The following is a 20,073-nucleotide window of genomic DNA, read 5'->3' as shown; positions in this document are numbered from 1 at the left end:
CTCTCGACAGCCAGGTACACAAAGTCCAAATTTGATGTGGCTGCAAACAAAGCAATCTCACAAGTGTCTTTTGGATTGATATTATTTAATCAATGGATAATTACATTGCATTTTACCTTTGAAAAACAATACTCTTCCTCTACGGTTAATGAAGACATGGGCTAACTGTTGGCTGAGGCCTAATTACTAACATTGAACAAAATAGAGTAAGACACTTACTTTGGCACTGGACAAAATGTATTGTTATCCACTGAAAAATGCTGAAGTTAAATGTGCATTTGTCAACACAGTGTGTGTTTCTCACTTGTAGGTTAATTTTGAAGATATGATTAATTTGTTCTTTCACAGGAAAGCAAGTGAAAGAAAACTCTAATTTCAAATGAAAAACACTAACAGAACAGAAACATGTACATTACATTATTTCCAGTATATTGGTCCACTGATTTTTGATGTTGACACTGACAAGTACAACCACTCTGTCATGTGCTAATCTTAACATTTTTTGATTACATTTTGTCAAATTTAATTTGTGAACATTTTATTATGTGGTTTAAAGGCCTGTGGAGCTGAATTTGGCTTGCGTATGCCTTTAGGCCGACACAGCGCTGGGCCAACCGTATTTGTCAAAGGCTCTATATGAAGTTAATTGATTGGGTTAACTACTGTGTCATGTGTCTTCCGTAGGCGGAGTGATTCTGTCCAATCAACGCTAGATATCAGGTTGTTGACAGGGAACGTTGAACGCTGATTGGTTAAAGATCAAAACACTCAAGAGGTTCCGCCTTTTCCCGGAAGCTGACAGTCATCTGACTTTTCTTTTTTTTTCCTGTGTTTCCTTGTTAGCCAGCGTCAGTACTAGCCAACAAAACAACAGTCCCACTTTCTTTCCCTCTTCTTTTTAGTCTTCTTCTCTCTTTCTTCGCTCTAACCGGGAGTTAAAATAACTTCTCTTCGCCCACCTCCAAAACAATGGACGAGACGAGTCCGCTTGTCTCTCCCCTCCGGGACTCCGGTGATTTCAGCTACTGTCCCACAGAGCCCACCAGCCCCCGGGGCGCGTTTGGAAGCACACCGGGCTCGGTGGTGCGCATCCCGGCCGGCAGTCCGGGGCGCAGCCGGGAGAGACAGCCGCTTCTGGACCGGGACCGTGGGAGCTCGCCGCGTGAGCCCCACAGGAACGAGTTCCCGGAGGATCCCGAGTTCAGAGAGATCATCCGAAAGGCCGAGCGAGCCATAGAGGAGGGAATATACCCGGAGAGGATCTACCAAGGATCCAGTGGGAGCTATTTTGTCAAAGATTCACAGGGGGTGAGAAGAGAAGCTGCTAACTTTCACCTACCGATTACCAACCGTTGTTGTACTGCTAAAGAGTCCGTGAGGTGTTTCATGACTGGTCTGTGAAGTCTGAAGTGTGTGTGTGTGTGTGTGTGTGTGTGTGTGTGTGTGTGTGTGTGTGTGTGTGTGTGAGAGAGAGAGATGCAGTGTCTGCAAGACTGTCTTGATATTGTGTTAGTCGCTTCCAGGAAGGGCCTCTTCTAACTAGCCTGTGTGATGACTTGGCAAATAGGCTGTCAAGCATGTTAAAACATGACCTTACATTTTCCATTTTCAACTAATTAACAACCAAGTCGTAGTCGTATTATCCGTCAAGTATTTCACACGTTTTAGTATTTTTTAAACTTCTTGATCCAGTTGCTCAGCTCCTCCTAAAACACTTTCATCATCAGTGTGACTGAGGCTGTGCTGGCAGGTAGTCTGTTAGTGAACATCCGCCTCTGGCCAGCTGTCACAATGATGTCACAGCACAGCACAGGCACAGATAAGATGCTTGTCACCCATTATTTCAGGTAGCTTTCCTGTATTATTGCTTTCCACATGTATTGGAAATCAGAACATAGAACAAAGTCTTAAATATCAATCAAAGAGAAGATGCTGAGCGCAGACATCTGATTTGCTGCAGCACTTGTAATCACTTTATTTCTGCAAGTGTTCACGAAGTGCAATGACAAATCAAGCAATCATCACGTTGACCATTATAGAGCATTTCTTCACTCAACGACGTCTCCTGACACTCTCAGATCACACCAGATTAATGACTGTAAACTTTGATCAGCACTGCTGGAGCCAACCAGGAAAAATCTTGAGCAACCTGCAGACACTGTCCACCCCCCGTGCTCCCGTCTACAGTGTTGCGTTCAGTCCATATTAAAAAGCAAAAAAAAGGAAGTGCGTCTTTGGACTTTCAGGGTGGATCCTTACAAATTTCCCTTGTTGCATTTTCAGTCTGTTCAAGACAACATGGTCCAGACTTTTTTATGTGCCACTTTCTCCACTAAAGGCTTACAAACCAGAAATAAGTATTCTAAGCTGAGTGCATGAGGTTTTTATCCAAGGACCCACTGCCTCCCCCACCTCTCCAGTTTCTTTAGTTAGTCACCAGTGTGCTTAGTAGTCATGTGCTAGCTCCCTGTGAGGATGTAATTCTTTTCGATGACCAAGTTTCACGTTGTAATCGCTGTATGTGTGTGTCATACTAGCATTATGTAACATATGAGTGAGACACCACACCCATAATCTATCTTTTGCGTATCAAATGCTCATCCCCTACATGCTGTAAAGACTGTTTGAGGTTTCACTTCTTACAATTTCAATTCACGGCACCATGGATTTTAATAGTGAGTAAAGTAAAGTTTTCACTGCATCAAAAGTGTCTGCCAGCATGGTCCACCTTTCCACAGCCTTGAATTTTCAAGTTTATGAAGGAGAACATTGCCCTCAAATTTCAATATTTTCACCCAACCAAACCTTTATTTCTTCTCTGTTCCTAAACTTAACTACAAAACTCTCTTTGGATTTTGAACTTCTCTGTCTGCTCTCTCTCTTTCCTGATTTCCTCACTTTACCCCACTCTGCCTCTCGCCACAGAAAATAATTGGCGTGTTCAAGCCTAAGAATGAAGAGCCCTATGGCCAGCTGAACCCCAAGTGGACTAAGTGGCTCCAAAAACTGTGCTGTCCCTGCTGCTTCGGCCGCGACTGTTTGGTCCTGAACCAGGGTTACCTCTCAGAGGCCGGGGCCAGCCTGGTCGATCAGAAACTGGAGCTCAACATTGTTCCCAGGACCAAGGTGCAGACACGCTCACTATTGCCTCCTCATTACTAAAGCAGCAAACCGTCTGGTGTATACCCCCCTCTCTGAAACAACCTTTTGATTTCTAGGTGGTGTACCTGGCGAGTGAAACCTTCAACTACAGTGCCATAGACAGGGTGAAGTCTCGAGGAAAGAGGCTAGCCCTGGAGAAGGTGCCTAAAGTGGGCCAGCGTTTCCATAGGATTGGACTGCCACCAAAGGTAATCTGATGAATCACTCGGTTACACAGGTGATGGCATTCAGTGGTGAATTTCTGTGTGACATTGACCAAATAGGCACAATTCATCCTGTGACTGGGAAAGGAAAATGTCACCCTCAAAGGTCTTGCCATTAAAACTACTGGCTTTTCTTCTGAATGACTTTCAAAAATCTCAGAAGAAGATGGATGAGAAGAGTTACAAGCATGAAATGTGTGATATTTACTGTTGATAACTAATTTCTGGCATCAAATATCATTTAAGCTTCAGCAGAAATACACAGACCTGCTGTCACAATGTTTGAGCTGTGATCAATATGAAAATACACTCAGGTTTAAAGGTCATTCTTAACCTTAAACAATGGTTAAAACAAACTAACCACAGGCCCAATGTAGAAGCTTTTCTGGGGCAATGAATCAAGAAACTACACATCAAAGCAACAAAAAGTCCCAGACATCTGTGTCTAACATAAATCTGTCGCTCTTCCATCAGGTTGGTTCCTTCCAGCTCTTTGTTGACGGATACAAGGATGCAGATTTCTGGCTGCGGAGGTTTGAAGCGGAGCCTTTGCCTGAAAACACCAACCGTCAGCTCCAGCTGCAGTTTGAGCGGCTCGTAGTCCTCGATTACATCATCAGGAACACAGGCATGTAGTCAGTCTGCTCGGCACAACGTTTGCACCTCTGCTTTGAGTAGGATTTTTGAATTCGAGTCTGTCTTTTGTTTGCCGGTTTATTCTTCTAGACAGGGGAAATGACAACTGGTTGCTGAAGTATGACTGTCCCATGGACCCTGTTGGGAATAGGGTGAGGACACACAGACATGCACACAGACAGTTTTTTTAAATGCTGGCCCCACTTTGTCTTTATTTTAACCTGTTGCTTTCGTTGTCTCTGTAGGACACAGACTGGGTGGTAGTGAAGGATCCCATTATCAAGCTGGCAGCTATAGACAACGGCCTCGCCTTCCCCCTCAAACACCCCGACTCCTGGAGAGCCTGTAAGCACCTACATTGACTTGTTTTTAACCAATCATTGCATTCTATTTTGATTGCACTCAACGATTCTCCCCCCCACTGTTTCTTCGTCCAATCACCAGACCCGTTCTATTGGGCGTGGCTTTCACAGGCCAAAGTTCCTTTCTCCCAGGAGATCAGAGAGCTGGTGCTGCCCAAACTCTCCGACCCAAATTTCATCAAAGACCTGGAGGAGGACTTGTACGAATTATTCAAGGTGCGGAGGGACTCAGATTGAGTGTTCAGCTATGTTTCAGTGAAGGATGAAGTGGTAATTATGTGAAAACCAGTCTGGCTGAGAAATGGATGCTGAAATTGAAATATGGGAAAATGCGAGATGGAGAGGAGGAAGACTCAGTTCTGTGCCTGTGAATGATGTGTCTCACTGGTGTGTATTGTATGCTGTGTCTCACAGAAAGACCCCGGGTTCGACAGAGGACAGTTTCACAAACAAGTAGCTGTAATGAGGGGGCAGGTGAGTTTTCTTTTCTCCCAAAAGCAGCTTCCAGGTCTGAAAAGTAAAGCCAATGTGGAAATGCCTTAAACCTGCATTCTTTCTAATGGCCAGCAGGGGGTGACTCCACCAGTTGCAAAAAGAAGTTTGATTATATGTAAGCTTATGAGAAAATGACTGTTTCTCACTTGATTTATTACCTCTGTAAACATTTCCAAATGAGTTCATGGTCTCAGTCGCTAGTTTCAAGTCTTCCTCCGCACAGCATGATGTTCAATGAGTAAATTTTGGTCCCATTTAGAGAAAATGGACGATAAAGCAGGGTGTGCTGTTCATACTCCTGAAAGCAGTTTGACATGCCTGTCTTTGTCCCGTATTATCCCAAGATCCTGAACTTGTGCCAAGCCTTGAAGGATGGTAAAACACCCCTTCAGCTGGTCCAGATGCCTCCAGTAATCGTCGAAACAGCCAGAGCGCCTCAGAGGGCCAACAGTGAGTCGTACACACAGAGTTTCCAGAGCAGAAGACCCTTCTTCACCTGGTGGTAGGCCCAACTCAGTGAAGAGGAAGCGGAGGAACAGCAGGAAGCCAGAGGACTGGACAGAATCTGAGAGCACCAGTGTCGATCCTGGAAATGGAAATATCCACCCCACCCCCCACCCCCCCACCCCCTCATTGGATATTTTGGTTACACAGAGTGAGTGAGTGGGTGGACAGATGAGGCCAAAAGAGGAGGAATTTGATAACGTAGCTTCCCTGTCTGCCTCTGTGCCTTGTGTGGATGTCAGTGAAGAATTAACACCTAAGTGATGAAGATTCTGTACCTTCCTGCGAGAGCGAAGGGTTTCAGGGAGATGTCAGGCTTTTCTTTTGGACTCCTGGGTGCACGTTATGTTTGCTCACAGTCAAAAGCCTCTCACACTTTGTTTTGGATGAGAGATGTTCCATTCCATGATGTCTTTTTTTTTTTTTTTCTTCATACCTCTCTGCCTTTTAATATTCACCCCCCCCCCCCCCCCCCCAACAAATGCAATTCAAAGCCCCGGTCAGCATTTTAACAAATAAGAGAAGTGTTTATTTTGGTTAAGTCTTGAAGATTTAGGAACTGGGCACTCAGTGGTGAGTATGTCTTTATATGTGAAGCGGTTTCACAGTTCCTCACTGCAACTGCTTAGATTAGGATCTGCAAGTCATCTGGGGTAATGTTGGAAAGCAGACGCACTTCTGATCAAAAACACAAACTCTTTAAGCTTATGACTGGCTCGCCTAATTCTTCTTTCACTGATCAGTGAAATCATGGCGAAGAAGACAAAATTATCCCACCTGCAAACCGGCAAAGGGGGGCTGCTTGTCTCAGCCATATTGACTTCTATTCATGTTCTGGCTTGTGGGGTGGAGCTAAGTAAACAACAACGTAACTTCCTGCTGTACTGAACTGACATGAAATGTATTGTGACAATGCACTGTATAATTTGTATGTAATATTTAATGATAGATTATAATTAAAACATATTACATTAATACAGATGGTGTGTTTGATTTGACAGTTAGATGCAGTCACACTACACTCCAGTGCTTTACTGTAGTCTGTCCATGTGCACTGGGTATAATTACAACGACAGGTAATTTTAGAAATCTTACAGTCCAACAATAATATGATAACAGTCAATTAAAGCAGCTGTCATTTACATCTGTTTTTATATTAATGGATTGAAGGTGAAAGGAGCTGCTTGTAATCACAGTTTGTTCCAGAGAGATTTACAACATTCTGCATCCTCAAACCCTCGATATGGCTGTAGTTCCTTTCAGGTCATTGTTTTGGTTTTATGTATATGTATATTATTTATTTATCATGATAATATATCATGAGTTCTCTGGTGCAACACAAACTGTCCTTTACTCTTTAATGGATCCTCATTAGTTTCCACAAGGTGGTTGTGTGTCTCCTTGGGGTCCTCAATAACACAACAACAAAAAGTACAAATTAAAATTATGCTGCATCAATAAGACGAAAAAAATGCCGATCATAAAGGTCAGAAAACGAATGATAACTGTACACATGAAACAACAAACAACAGCAAACCATAACAGACACAAAAGCAAAGATTTTTGAAAAAATCTGGCAGCTCTGTTTTGTACAATTTGAAGTTTATTTTCTCAGATATTTTTCAGCAGCACTTGACCAGGCGGTGCTCCAGGTGTGACAGAACAAGTGACCTGACAGCATCGATAATAACAGAAAGACATAAACATATGCAGAACATTTCCTTGAAGTAGCAGCAGCATCTTAGTGTCTTAGAGGCCCTTTGTGTGTAATCAATGTGGTCAGGCTAAGACAGCATGTTATCTAATTTAACACCCAGTAATTTGGTTTTTGGTGATCTGCTCTACTGATATCCCATCTGTGGCATTAGCAAGAACATTCCTACCAAATATAATACATTTAGTTTTGGCAATGTTCAGTGCTAATTGTTCATTTTCACACATTTAGTAATGGCATGCGACTCACCATGTGGATCCTCTGTCAGCTCTGCTAAAGTATGTGACGCACAAAGCAAAGTTGTGACATCAGCATACATAACCATATCAGCTTCTTAAAGACATAAAGTACATCATTTATAAAAATTGTCTTTATGCTGGGGTCTAACAGAGTACAAGTTAGCCAAAGGCGCTAACAGTGGTACTACAGTATGTCCTTTCATGCAGAATCAGTCCGGTATTTCATTACTTCAGCGCTGCATTGCAACCACAGTGTGTTGATCAGAGCTCCAGTCTGTTTTCAGTGGAGGATGCGGTGAAGGTAGCGTTCAGAGTGTCTGGCACACTCCTGTCTCGCCACATCCAACCTCCATGTGGAGGGTTTAAAGGGATTTTGGTTCTCCGGGATGTCTTCCTCAGTCGCTGGCAGAAATTCTCCCTGACTGGCCTCTATGTTGGCTTCATCATCCTCAACAGCGTAGCTGGATAATGGCTCCTCAATCCTGGAAGACAGAGAAGCAGCTGTGGTTTGGCTGAGCGATCACAGGTCTAGTGTACATATCATACTTTGAGGACATTACACTACCTAACAGTACTTTGCCCCTTAAACATACTGTTGTTGACTAGTTAATGCTTAAGTTCAGGTTATGAAAATTATAAACCCTTTGACCCAGAGAACATCAGACAAACACAGCACCAAGTGTTGTCTTGATGTTATTAGTGTGGAGATTAAGACAAAGACACAAATGCATCTTTACAGCCTTAATACCCCTGATGCAGTACTGCACTTAAGAACAAATGAAAGGTACTTGTACTTTACTTGAGTATTTCCATTTTATGGCACTTTGTATTTCCACAAACTTCCACTACATCTCTGGGGAAAACATTATTATTAATATTTTAAACTGCACTTCATTAAAAACATGTGAAGACTATGATGCATTGCTGTAGATTAAACTACCCAACAAAATATAAAGTCGTTAAATGAGCTCGTCTTTAAACATTTACAGCAGGAACCATTTGTATACTTTTACTTTCCATACTTAAAGTACATTTTCCTGACAATACTTGCATACAGCACTTTTACTTAAGGAAGGTTTCGAATTCAGAACTTTTACTTATAATGGAGTATTTTCACAGTACGGCATTAGTACTTTTAATTAACTCACGAATCCAAGTACTTCCTCCACCACTGCACTAATATAGAAATGGCTGTTGGAGAGCCGGTTGGCTGACAGTTGAAAACGACTCTACAAATTTAGATCTAGATCTCTGGCCAGAGCTTGCAGGAGGCAAAAGAGCCATCTGTGACTCCACCACAAGTGGTAGACTGAGCCTCACGATGGCTGGGGCTCAAGAGTGGCACAAGAAGAGACAGAAGCCAGCTGGACACAAGCTGACGTCTGATTAACCTTTGCTTGGTTGCCTGGAGTATGATGGGTATGATGTTGAAAGACCTGAAACACCCAGTGATTCCAAGATCACCAATGAAAACCATACAGTAGGATAGAAAAAGCTCAGCCTCTCATTATTATACAACAAGACTAAGAGTCTGCAGCCATGCTAGCAGCTGTGAGGAGGCCCAGCGGTGCTTTGACCTAAATGCTCACACGTCTCTTCGTATGAATCGATATTGTACAAGAGAAATAACTCAAAGGAAGAAGGGAGGTGAAAGTTTCAAGTGCAGTTTGAAGTCACTGTGGAGATATCTCAATGCCTAAAGTCAAGCAAACTGCCTTGCCTGGAAAACTGAAGGCATAGGATTCAAGGACTATAACATTAGTAGGATATACTGTAAGCTGTAGGTGGGTGATTGAAACATTTTGACCCAGGAAAAAAAAACTACACTGATCATTTGATCTTGGCAAAATCATTGCTGAGAACATAAAACCTTTTGGAAGGTCTCCTTAATGTGTCTGAGAGGGAATTTGGTGAATGTCTGCACCAAATTTTGTGGCGATCCATCCAAAAGTTGAAATATTTCAGACTGAACCAAAGTGGCAGCCCACTGACCAACATTGCCATCTCCAGTTCCGTGCTGCTAGCTTTCCGTGCCGTTGCACCTCCATTTCATTATTACTACACCACCATTCACTAATGCAACAAATCCAATTTCATCTTAGTGAGGAATGTCGAAAGCAAAGCATGACAGTTTGTGTGTGTGCGTGCGTGTGTGTGTGGAATGCAGCGAGAGGAGGACACAGTCTTGTGAGGTCACGCTGAGTTTGTTAGGGACATGACAATTTACACACTGCATTTCAAGACTCAGAGGGAATCTGGACCATGAGGGTCAACAAGCTCAGCTGAATGGTTACACAAACACTCAAAGACAGTAAACAGAGAACTGCTCTGCCACTAAGACCAAGGGATTCAAAGAATGTTTCATCTTTTCTTTTCCTTTTAACAGCCCAACTTTCATCACTTTTCACATCCATTCTTGACTTTTTACTGGCCTCCCGCCATTTGACACTGTCACACCTGAGATAGCCTGATGCTTTGAGCCACTTGAGGTCTCTGTGTCCCTCTGCTCTGATGCCTGCTTTGTTCCTGGCTCGGACTCGGAGCCCCACCAAGGCCTGGGCCAGGCCCGCCTCATCCTCTCTCTCCTCCCTTTCCTCCTCCCTCGCCTCCTCTGCTCCCTCCATATCTGCATCCATCCCTCGCCACACCAGCTTCGCCCGATGTTCAGCATCTCTGTCCCCCGCTGTTCTGAACAGCCTGTGCAGCTGGTGCAGGTTAACTCCTGTAAAGATGTTGGAGCATCCTGACTTCCTGCTTTGTCGATTGGAAAATTTCCATTGCACAGGCAGACCCTCCTCAGAGGAGGTGGATGCTGGGGCCTCCGCCATGTTACAGGGGTGGAGCGCTTCCAGGTGGTGATATAAGGACAGGAGGGCAATCTCAAGGGGGAAGGTAAGGTAAGCTGAGAAGGCTTGAGAAAGGAAAGAGAGGAAATTGGTCAATCTAAAGAGATCACAGCCTCAGGAAAGCATTTCCATGGCTGCAGCCAAAAAACCTAATTACCTCAGCCAGGGTGGCTGAGGTAATTAGGTTCCCGTGTGATAAAGTCTCATCTCATTATTTATAAGACTGCGCAGTGAGAGCTACCACACATAATGAACAAACACACTGGTGTACACAAGCAGTTAAGGATAATTTTCATTACTGATTAAACTGTCAGTTATTTTTTGGATTAATTGTTTGGGCCATAAAATTTTAGAAAATGGTCAAAAAACATCAATTGCAGTTTTCCAAATCCCAAACTGTCATAATGGATTTTCTTGTATTGTCCAAACAACAGTCCAAAACCCAAAGAAATGTAATCTAATGTCATTGTAGACAAAGACAACAAGAAAATATTCACATGAAAAGCTGAAACCAGAGTCGGGATTTGTGCTTTAAATCCAATTTGAGAGATTATGAGACTGATTGAAACAGATGCTGATTAATCTTCTTTTGATTGATTAATTGACACATTCAAATCTGATTATAGAATTCAGTTTAGGTGTTTCAGCCTCGATCCTACCACACACATCCTTCTAAGAAGCCACGCCCCTTCATGAGTGAGGGAGTCTTTTTCAATTCAGTGAGCCCCCCCCCCCGTTTTTATGTCATATTGAAATATCCTCCTGTACCAACTCTTTTTGATGTAGTTTCCCGTTAACATCTCCATCAATTCAACTGTTTCATAAAAAAGTATCCTTGCTGATACTGTTCACTATAAGGAGCCCAGGAGTGGCCACAGAGAGAGATAGAGGAAATAAAAACATATCCAGGGCACATTTTATTACCACAAGCGCTCCAAATATTACTGCGTGCACACGACGTATAAGTAGTTTCAACGTTCTGTTCATTGATGCGCACGAAATATGTGTGTATACTAAATTTAATCCATCCAGCTATTGTAAAGACGCACACATCTTATTCAGCCACACCGCCAGCTGTCCCCTGAATAAGAGAGCTATGTGCCAGCTGTTTCTAAGATCAACCTGACATAAACTCTTCACCAAAACGAACACGTTGTGTGTGTGACGAGACACACTTCACAGTTTGCAGAAAAAGCTCAGTCCAACTTGCCAGACAATCAAAGCCCTGAGCATACATTAGGTCTAGTTAAAACAATGCAAATACTACAGTAAAGGTCCAAGGTTAAAGCATGGACGTGGTGAACTAAGACTGTAACTGAGACAATGGCGGCGAGTCACTGAATGTTTAAGAAACATTTTGATAACATAAGATCAGCACACATAACTTTTTTTTCTCGTTAGGGGATACAAACAGCGCTGTTGAACGAGGTGAGTGCGTCTTTACGCACGGGATGAGGACCGCGTTGCATGTTGGTGTGAGTTCAGCGTAGTATAAACACGAACCTCACGAACGCAGTAACTTTTGGAGCATATCTGTCTGTCATAGCAACAGATAATAAGTTTAACTTCCACTGCAGCTAAACACTTAAACAACATTTGAAACACTTGTACAATTCAGTATGATGGTTGTTCTTACCTTGTCGCCTGCAGTTTGAATGAGACAAACTCTCACCGTACACCACAGGCAGACACCTGATTATCTAACCAGCATCCAGACTCCAGACTACAACCTTCACACCGGCTAATGCCAGGCCGACCCACTTCCGACCCGGCGCGTCAGAGGCGCTGCCAGGGAACGTAAAGGAATAATCAAAGAGTAATCCATGAATGACGTTAGTGCCGAGGTGCTTACCCGACGACAACAACAACAACAACCAAAAAAACAAAAACTGGTCCGACATAATAGAGTAGACAACACCAAAACAAACTGTAGGACATGAGGCACACACACACACACACACACACACACACACACACACACACACACACACACACACACACACACACACACACACACACACACACAGATGTAGAGAAAGCATGTAAAATTTTAATTTGCAAAGCAGGCCTACCACAAACTCAAACTACTAAGTCTCTATAGCTCTGTATGAAGTGAAATATAGTAGAGTACAGTAAAGTACAGAGTAGCATAAAATGAAAATTCTCATGCGCAAATACATCAGAACTGCACCGACTGCAAGTACATTAATTGCAGTAAATGTATGTAACTATGTATGTACATATATGTACAATGAGCACATTGTAAATGTACACTGAGCAAATGTATTCTGTTATTTTCCAACATGAGTGTTTAAGTGAAGTCTTATCATGTTTGTTGCTGTAGTAATACAGTGATGTAGACTATAGTTTGCATTACATGTGATTCAACAGCACTCTGTGTTCCTGACACTATGTCACTGATTAATTGATTTTATTATCAGAGTTTGCATAAATTTGAACATACACTATAAAACATACACACCAACCTAGACTGCTTGTATAGAAGGTACAAGAATTTGTTGCCTGTGCTTTTTTTATTGCCTTTCCCTGTACTTGAAGTACTATAACTACCCCCACCATAACTTCAGAAGCATAAAGAGCTCTGCTGAAAAGTAACCAGCTGGTCAGAAATGAAACTGTCCTGTAGGAACAGACCCCTTTGATGTGTGCAGAGCAGCTTTTTCCTCACACTTTCAGTCAAATTCTTCAACTGGATACCTGAAATCAGTTCAACTAACTGTCTTTATGTCTGTGTCCTTCGACACTCTAAGGGCTGTTAAATGAGATTAATGGAGTGAAGTGATTTAAGTTGACTCAGTCTGCACAGTGAGTGTGTTGTGTAACCATGGGGCCCAGTGTTAATCAACTAGCTGCTGCTGATATCCAGTGCTTCTTGCCTATATTGCATCATGTCTTATGTTATAGGTTTTACAGATTTCTGTTTAACTAATGTAGCCATGGACTGAAGTAAGTTTCACATCATTAACAAGACGCTATGTAAAGTAAGTGCTGATCAGATGTGTCACACAGAACCTCAGATAGGGACACTAAACTCATCAACGCTTTTGTCCTATGGTACCTGAAGGCAGCCTAATTAAAGTCAGACCCATCAGCAGGTGTGTGGCAGACAGCTACATTTAAGCTCGCCTGGCTCCTCTCAAACATCTTCTGTGGTTTCTCCTGTTCAAGCTGACTCAGTCTTTTTCTCTCAAAGCCAAACATGTGTGGGCCTTTTGCTGCGCTGCTGAGGGCTCGACGGGCTCTTGCTCCCAGAGCAGGTGGAACGATTCAACAACGAGCAGGTTACATCTACAGCAAGCCACCCAAAGAACACGTCGGCCCAGCGGTGAGTGTACAAATATTCAAGTTTAATTTGACATTCATCCTCAGTAAATGTGTTCAAGTGAAAGGTTTTATACCGTCTCTGGCAACTCTTTCTTAATAATGAAGTATTTGAAGTAAGTGGCCGGTTATGTCCTGCAGGAATCTGCTTTGGTTCTGACGGTGATGACTCTGGCCACCCTCGGACCTTCTGGTTGGATACTTGCCCACGTAGAACATTATAAAACCCACGGCTGAGGGATGAGGCCTTGAAACGCTGTTTACACGAGTCAAAGCCAGCATATTAACGGTGCCATTTGAAACCTTTTGTCAATAAAATAAACTCTTTGAATTAACATTTTGCCTGTTGTCTATTTCATGGTGCTGGCGCAGTTCCACTGCTCCACCACCAGGTAGCAGAAGCTGTTAGCGGAAGTGAAACCTCTGGCTTTATTATAAACCGGGTGTATCGCCCCAAGGCTCCCATAACAGAAACCCTTGTACCTGAAAAGAGTGCCTGATATTACCGAATTTTTGTGGAGCTTGTGCCTCTGCACGCACCATGGAGCTGCAGCCGGCCGGGAGAAAAAGATGTCCTTCAGGGACAAAACAAGCCGCAGATGAGGCTGCGCTGTCTCTGAAAGAGGAGCTCGTTGCAGCGATACATGGAGCATTTGAAGTGGCCGTGGAGATCGCAGTTCAGGAGGTGACAAAGCTTGTGGGTCAGGCTACAGGAGACGTGTACGAAGAGATGCGGCGAGAGAACGAGTCCCTCAGACAAAGACTGCAGAGAGCTGAAGCTATGCTGGACTGTGCGCGTCAGGAGGAAGCAGGTGGCAGCTGCGCTCTTACAAAGCATCTGCTGGATGCCACCGACCAGACAGATCTACCGCTCCACCGTAAATGCACCCAAAAAAGCCCAGATCGCGAACTGGGCAATGTGCACAGGAGCTCGGAAGTCAGAGGTGACGCGGGTGGGCGCAGCCGTGCAGACCCCCATCAGAAACATGTGATCAGAAATGAAGAGCAGAGGACGCAGCATGTCAGTGACGCTGCTGTAAACACAGAGGAGAATAGTGCTTGTGTAGTAGCTGCTTTGACTCTAGGTATGTAACAGCTTTTTTTTTTTTTTTTTTTTTTAAATCTGTGGGGTCTCTCTCCTTCCTTCCCCCATGGAAAGAAGAATACCCCTTGCTCAAATGGAAAGTACACACAGACACACTCCATGTTCATATATGGTGCCCACATGTTTTCACACATTTTGCAGAAACGTCCGAGTGTGAAATTGGAGTGACAAACAGGAATTGGTACTTCATGTGTTACCAGCAGTCAGGATGGCTGCAGTGTACACACAGGGTCACTTTATTAATTTCTTTCCAAAACTTAAAGCTATTATAATGGGTGAGACACCTATGTTAGCTCATGGTTGTGTATATGACCCACCAAAATATAATTTTGGAGCAAGAATCCACGACACATAGTACAATCATCAAATCATTGCTTAATGTACACTTCTTATTATAATGGGTTTTCTTTCAGTTGTATCTTATTTTGAAAGCTCAGATGACTTCAGTGCTTTAAATTCCATTTCAGTGTAAAATCCTACAATCATTAAGAGCGGAATGAGGAAGATCAGCAGCATTTTATGACTACCACTGGTCTTTAAGTTATTAATCCTTAAAGTAACTTGATCCATGTACACCAGTGGAGGGGGCCAACGCCAGCAAAGACTTCTCATGTTCACTTGAAAGGCATTCACAGAAAATGTGTGCAGTTCATGAGAATCAGTACTACTTCATATCATCCATTTTCACTGTCTAATGTTACCTTTCTCACAGCGTGCACCTGCGGTCTTTTTGTTTGCAGAAGTCAGTGACAAGATGTCCCATGCATGTGCGGTGAAGGTAGAAAGCACAAACCCGCCATGTCGAGTGGCAGCTCAAGACCACAGCATGCCACCGCCTCCCAGTGGGGATGACAAGACCGCTTCAGAGCAGGTCACAGTGAAGCAGGAGAAGCCAGAGGAGGGGAGAGATGGTTCAGCTTGCTGTTCAGTCTCGATCAAAGTGGAGGATTTTAGCTCCGAGTGTATGTTAGCGGCCCAGTCCAAAATGCTGGAGGAGTGGAAACCAGAAGTGCTGGATATTCAGAACCAAGACTCGAACACTCATGCGTCCCGCACTGGGCTGTCTCAGGGTAAGAAGGGAAACAATGAGCAAGTAAAACAAGCACAAAAAGTGAGGTTCATCAGACTGAGCTTAATTATAATGTGTTTGTTTTTCGTAAGTAATAATAGGAGATGTCTGTGCTAATGCTGAATTTGATCAAATGTCCATTCAGACTTAATTCAGACAAAGGTCTTTCATTGAATGTCTTTGTAGTGTTGATCAGTTTTACTACCAACATCAAACTGCGTTGCCTTCATGCCATCAGGTGCTGATAAAGTGTGTTTATTATTGTTGTTGAGGAACCTCTTGAATACAAGATGGTACATCCCCTATTCCTCATGAGGAATTTCCAAATCAATTATAATAAGTATGGCACAATACTGATGTACTGCTTGGAAATATGTTTGCTGTTTATTCTTATGGCTGACATTAAAAGTTTGTAAATGGCATTAAGGTGAAAAAGTTTTCAAATTTTGACCCCTGCATGTGTAATTGTCTTTTTTTTGTTTTTTTTACATAGCTCATCCTCAAAACGTGACCTCCAACATCCCACCACCCACAGATCATCCATCCATCTCCTCAGAGTTCCCAAACATCTTCCAGCTGGCAGAACCAGCTCCCATCCCAGAAGCCTCTCCACAGGTTTATGGAATGCATGCACAGAGCAGCTGCAACCCCGGCCATCCCGTCCTCTATGCCTGCAAGTCCTGTGGCCAGACGTTCCACTTGCCCAGCTTGCTGCGGCGCCACTACGGCCAGTGTCAGCAGAAGCTCCAGCAGTGCTGTCGGCAGCCCACGGCAGGAAGCAGGAGGACCAGACTGCAGCTTTACCCGCCGGGCTGCAGCCCCTTCCGCTGCATGGAGTGCAACCGAGAGTTCAACCGCATGGAGAACCTCAAGACTCACCTTCGCATCCACACGGGAGAGAGGCCGTACACCTGCTCGGTCTGCTCCATGTGTTTCCGTCACTCTGGGGCATTAACCAGGCACTTCCGTATCCATACCGGAGAGAAGCCTTACATTTGCGGACAGTGTGGGAAGTCTTTCAGAAACTGTGGGGGGCTTAAATTCCACCAGCGGTCACACAGCAAGCAGCTACAGGAGAGTGGGACTCAACAGTGTTGAGGTCTTCAAGATTACATTTTGTATTTGAGATGGAAAATGCTGATTTTATGCAATGCTCTATAGGTTTAATGTTTTGATATATCCGTTACACCTGATAGACTGCCCATGTCTGTAGCATTCACAGTCTTTTGAATTATAGTTCCAGCTATCCATTTTAAAAATAAGGAAAGTACAACATTCCCTCGATTTGGCTGGTATGAGGAGGAATTAACATTTCAGAGTAAGATAATACATACTCACCAATATGAAATTTTTGAAATATGATTGGCCCACACAAACCAGACTCACCTTCACTGATCTCTCTGGCTTTTACATAAACCATCAGGTAATAGCTGATGTTGTGGAGAGAAATGACACTGACAACAAGGTGCAGCAGAGACAGCCAGAGCTCACATATACAGATGTCCAGAAGCAAAGTCCCCCCATATCTTGTCTTACATTCGTTTATATACCTTTGCAGGCATACATACACCCACACGGAGCTTCTGTGTCGATGTGACCAATATTCTTTCGTTTTGGGAGGATGCCCAGCCATCATTATTTACATTACATTGGCTCACATTAGTTCACATCCTGTATCCTGCTGTTGCAAATATGTTCAGCCGTCATGACCTGAACAATCACAGGACACCTTACTTACTGTCTAAAGCTTCACTTCCAAGAATTGTTAGCACATGTTGCTCAAGCAAATCGTACACACAGTCCCTCCTGTGAGGGTGTAAACCCTCATGCAAAAGAAGCTTGATTAGTTTGCAGGTGAATACAGCAAATCGAGCTTTGTTGTTTAATGTATAAGATCATGTTTGAACCATATTGCTAAACTGAGGCTATATAATTCAACCAAAGACGTGCGTTAACAATGCATAGCATAATCACATTATTATTAATGATACTGATTAATTAACCCAGACTAATAAGTTCACAGTGAATAGGAGCAAAAAACCTGTTGGCTGTCTCTCCTATGGCCCCACTCGCAGGCGACAGTCCTCATGGACACGTTTTGAATAAATAGCAAAGTTTGTTACACTGATAAATGTGCAGAGAAGTGTGAGGCCTACTGCATAACTGTCTTGATGCATAAATCATGTATAATCAACATAATGTGAATAAATGACTTAGCTGAGTAAAATAATAGAACAATAATAATAGAGTAATACAATGAGATGAATCATATGAAATACCACAATGACCAAAACTGAAAAACCACGATGAAGAGGACATGTAGTTATCAAAATGCATGGAATACATGGAACAAACTTGTTACAACTGATAAAAGATTATGCAGTTCATAACAATGGTAATATGTAGTGTAGGGTGCACAGTTCTTGATTCACCATGGACGTGGTTTGTTGTTGACAACAGTGTTTCAAACCTCTCAGTCCCTGTCAGAGATCAGGCTCAACAGCTCTAATCCATCACCTCCTCGTCTTCCAGCCTCCTCAGATTCCATCGGTTCAACCTGAGTCAGTTAGGTAGGCAGGAATTGGGAACAGGTCTGGATGTTTGTCCTCCATTTGAGTGAGGTGACGCTTCGCCACTTGGTCAGGCGACAGCATGTTCATCATCAGAGCCATTTAGAAACCAGCCTTGTCTTTCATCTGTTTGTCCATCGTCGTCACACACTGCTTCCTCAGCATGGGTGCAATGCAACATGCCAATAGAAAAACTAAAACCATTTCCCCCAAATTTGGTCTACAATTTGGTCCCACGACCAGTTGTTTTGTGTTGAGCACAACGGGAGGTTGTAATTTCCTGTTGTGCGTTAAAGTCATCTGGAATTCCCGTCAGCTGGCCAGTGCTATAAATGTAAACATTTTCATCAGGAAAGTATTGTCTTCTCTGTCTGTGGATCCCATCTGACGTGCCTTCCACCTTATGTCACTTACTCCATTATATAACACAAACACAGGCAATCTCCTTTGTACTAATGCACAAAGTCCAATCCATCTAGCTGTCAAAACACTGGGCAAAACATTATCTCCACACATCCAATAAGTATCATCATAATGTTTGTTCACTTAGCAAGTTAAGAGTGGGAATGGTCATAGTTATCTCTCACAGCTTTGATTTATACACTGGATTTTCATACCATACTGGTGTTTCCATAAATATGGAATCATATTGGTGTGATGAAACCACGATATTGCCCAAGTCACTTTACTCACTCGCATACACACACATAATTCTGACTCACAACACTTTATCAGCTACTAATCAACGTATGCTTTGTCAAATCCTTCCTTTTCCTACCAATAAATCCAGAAATTACTCAACTAGTAAGGGGAGAAAGATGGGCACCAGCAGAGTGTCTGTTTTTCTTTTTTACACACACACATACTCACACAATCAGGGCGCCCATGCATAAGCAAATTCTACCAACCCATAAAAGTCTGTCCTCTGTCTGCACTGTTTCCACCTTTTTCGACCAGGTCACCCCCAGGTATTGTTTTCAAGAGCTCTCACCCATCAGAAAAACAAAGTATAGATACTATAGCTATGTGATCAGTACTAAGGTAGCTGTTTAGCTATACTGTATATCATGGATCAGTAGAACTTATTGATTTGAAATTTGTAATTCCAATTGCTATTTTTTTTAGCTTGTCATATGATGGTTATTAAAAATCAGTTTGTGTTTCTTATTCATGGTAATCTGGTTTAATTGGTTGTGTGCCTAATCCTCCCAAATATGCATCTTATTTTGACTGCACTGTACGGAACATAATTTCACTTGATGAATAAAATGCACTGAAATACCTCAGAAAGTGGCCAATGACAGCTTTGGTAGACTGTACCAGTATCCATATGACTATGAAAGCCTGCAGGCTGAAGCCTCATTTTAATTTGATTTAATCTGCGGAAAGTAACAAAGCACATCAGTAGAGGGTGACAGAGATCATATATCATTATATAAGCCAGTGGAAGGCTTGTAAAGAAATTCAGTCACCAGACATTACTGTCAGACACGAACAGTGGCTCCTGAAATCTGCATATAGCCAACCTTCTCTTATCCATGCAATAGCCACTTATGCAGATATACTGTGAAGATGAGCAGAATAATAGTACGTACAATGGATTTATTAAAACCCTCAAAGGTGACTTATTTCATCTCTCCCTGTCTCACTGAGAAAGGGTTACTGCGTGTAGAGCTGCTAAGCAGTCCCATTAAGGCTTAATTAAATCATATCACTCTTCCCAGGAGATAGTCTGATCCCATCACATCATACCTGTGATGATACTCAGTAGTTTGACAAGGAAACAGAGGCAGTGTGTGTATGTGTGTGTGTGTGTGTGTGTGTGT

At 43.0% G+C, this 20,073-nt stretch overlaps 3 protein-coding genes across 4 annotated transcripts; 2 read left to right on the top strand and 1 right to left on the bottom strand.

Annotated features, from left to right (window-relative positions):
• Window positions 1-830: 830 nt before the first annotated feature.
• pi4k2a (phosphatidylinositol 4-kinase type 2 alpha) lies at window positions 831-6,341 on the top strand. 2 transcript variants are annotated; one of them, XM_070990986.1, is made up of 9 exons: window positions 831-1,308; window positions 2,926-3,126; window positions 3,219-3,350; window positions 3,840-3,993; window positions 4,092-4,153; window positions 4,247-4,346; window positions 4,446-4,579; window positions 4,778-4,837; window positions 5,203-6,341. In XM_070990986.1, the coding sequence occupies exons 1-9, from the start codon at window positions 970-972 to the stop codon at window positions 5,362-5,364; spliced, it is 1,344 nt and encodes a 447-aa protein (XP_070847087.1). In that variant the 5' UTR covers window positions 831-969; the 3' UTR covers window positions 5,365-6,341. The 2 variants fall into 2 exon arrangements, with proteins under 2 accessions (XP_070847087.1, XP_070847095.1); XM_070990994.1 differs by having other exon boundaries at window positions 849-1,308; window positions 3,840-3,997; window positions 4,096-4,153.
• A 610-nt stretch (window positions 6,342-6,951) lies between these two features.
• On the bottom strand, window positions 6,952-10,206 carry avpi1 (arginine vasopressin induced 1). Its single transcript, XM_070984645.1, has 2 exons — window positions 9,773-10,206; window positions 6,952-7,797 (listed from the first exon to the last, which is right to left on the bottom strand). Exons 1-2 carry the CDS (start codon window positions 10,141-10,143, stop codon window positions 7,596-7,598), a joined length of 573 nt encoding a protein of 190 aa, XP_070840746.1. The 5' UTR covers window positions 10,144-10,206; the 3' UTR covers window positions 6,952-7,595.
• A 3,691-nt stretch (window positions 10,207-13,897) lies between these two features.
• On the top strand, window positions 13,898-19,532 carry LOC139346507 (uncharacterized). Its single transcript, XM_070985576.1, has 3 exons — window positions 13,898-14,588; window positions 15,349-15,678; window positions 16,171-19,532. The coding sequence occupies exons 1-3, from the start codon at window positions 14,045-14,047 to the stop codon at window positions 16,773-16,775; spliced, it is 1,479 nt and encodes a 492-aa protein (XP_070841677.1). The 5' UTR covers window positions 13,898-14,044; the 3' UTR covers window positions 16,776-19,532.
• The last annotated feature ends 541 nt before the right edge of the window (window positions 19,533-20,073 follow it).

Source organism: Chaetodon trifascialis, chromosome 2, assembly GCF_039877785.1.
Source record: "Chaetodon trifascialis isolate fChaTrf1 chromosome 2, fChaTrf1.hap1, whole genome shotgun sequence".
Taxonomy (NCBI): Eukaryota; Metazoa; Chordata; class Actinopteri; order Chaetodontiformes; family Chaetodontidae; genus Chaetodon; species Chaetodon trifascialis.
Note: the sequence above shows the minus strand (reverse complement) of the source record. Positions and strands in the feature narration are given on the sequence as shown.

Bases quoted from the DNA above. Each gene is read 5' to 3' on its own strand.
- pi4k2a (XM_070990986.1), top strand. From the start codon at position 970: ATGGACGAGACGAGTCCGCTTGTCTCTCCCCTCCGGGACTCCGGTGAT. The intron at 1,309-2,925 runs GTGAGAAGAGAA...CTCTCGCCACAG, and splicing joins TTGTCAAAGATTCACAGGGG to AAAATAATTGGCGTGTTCAA. The intron at 3,127-3,218 runs GTGCAGACACGC...TTTGATTTCTAG, and splicing joins ACATTGTTCCCAGGACCAAG to GTGGTGTACCTGGCGAGTGA.
- avpi1 (XM_070984645.1), bottom strand. From the start codon at position 10,143: ATGGCGGAGGCCCCAGCATCCACCTCCTCTGAGGAGGGTCTGCCTGTG. The intron at 7,798-9,772 runs GTGTGACAGTGT...TCTGTCTTCCAG, and splicing joins AAAGCATCAGGCTATCTCAG to GATTGAGGAGCCATTATCCA.
- LOC139346507 (XM_070985576.1), top strand. From the start codon at position 14,045: ATGGAGCTGCAGCCGGCCGGGAGAAAAAGATGTCCTTCAGGGACAAAA. The intron at 14,589-15,348 runs GTATGTAACAGC...TTTTGTTTGCAG, and splicing joins AGTAGCTGCTTTGACTCTAG to AAGTCAGTGACAAGATGTCC. The intron at 15,679-16,170 runs GTAAGAAGGGAA...TTTTTTACATAG, and splicing joins CCGCACTGGGCTGTCTCAGG to CTCATCCTCAAAACGTGACC.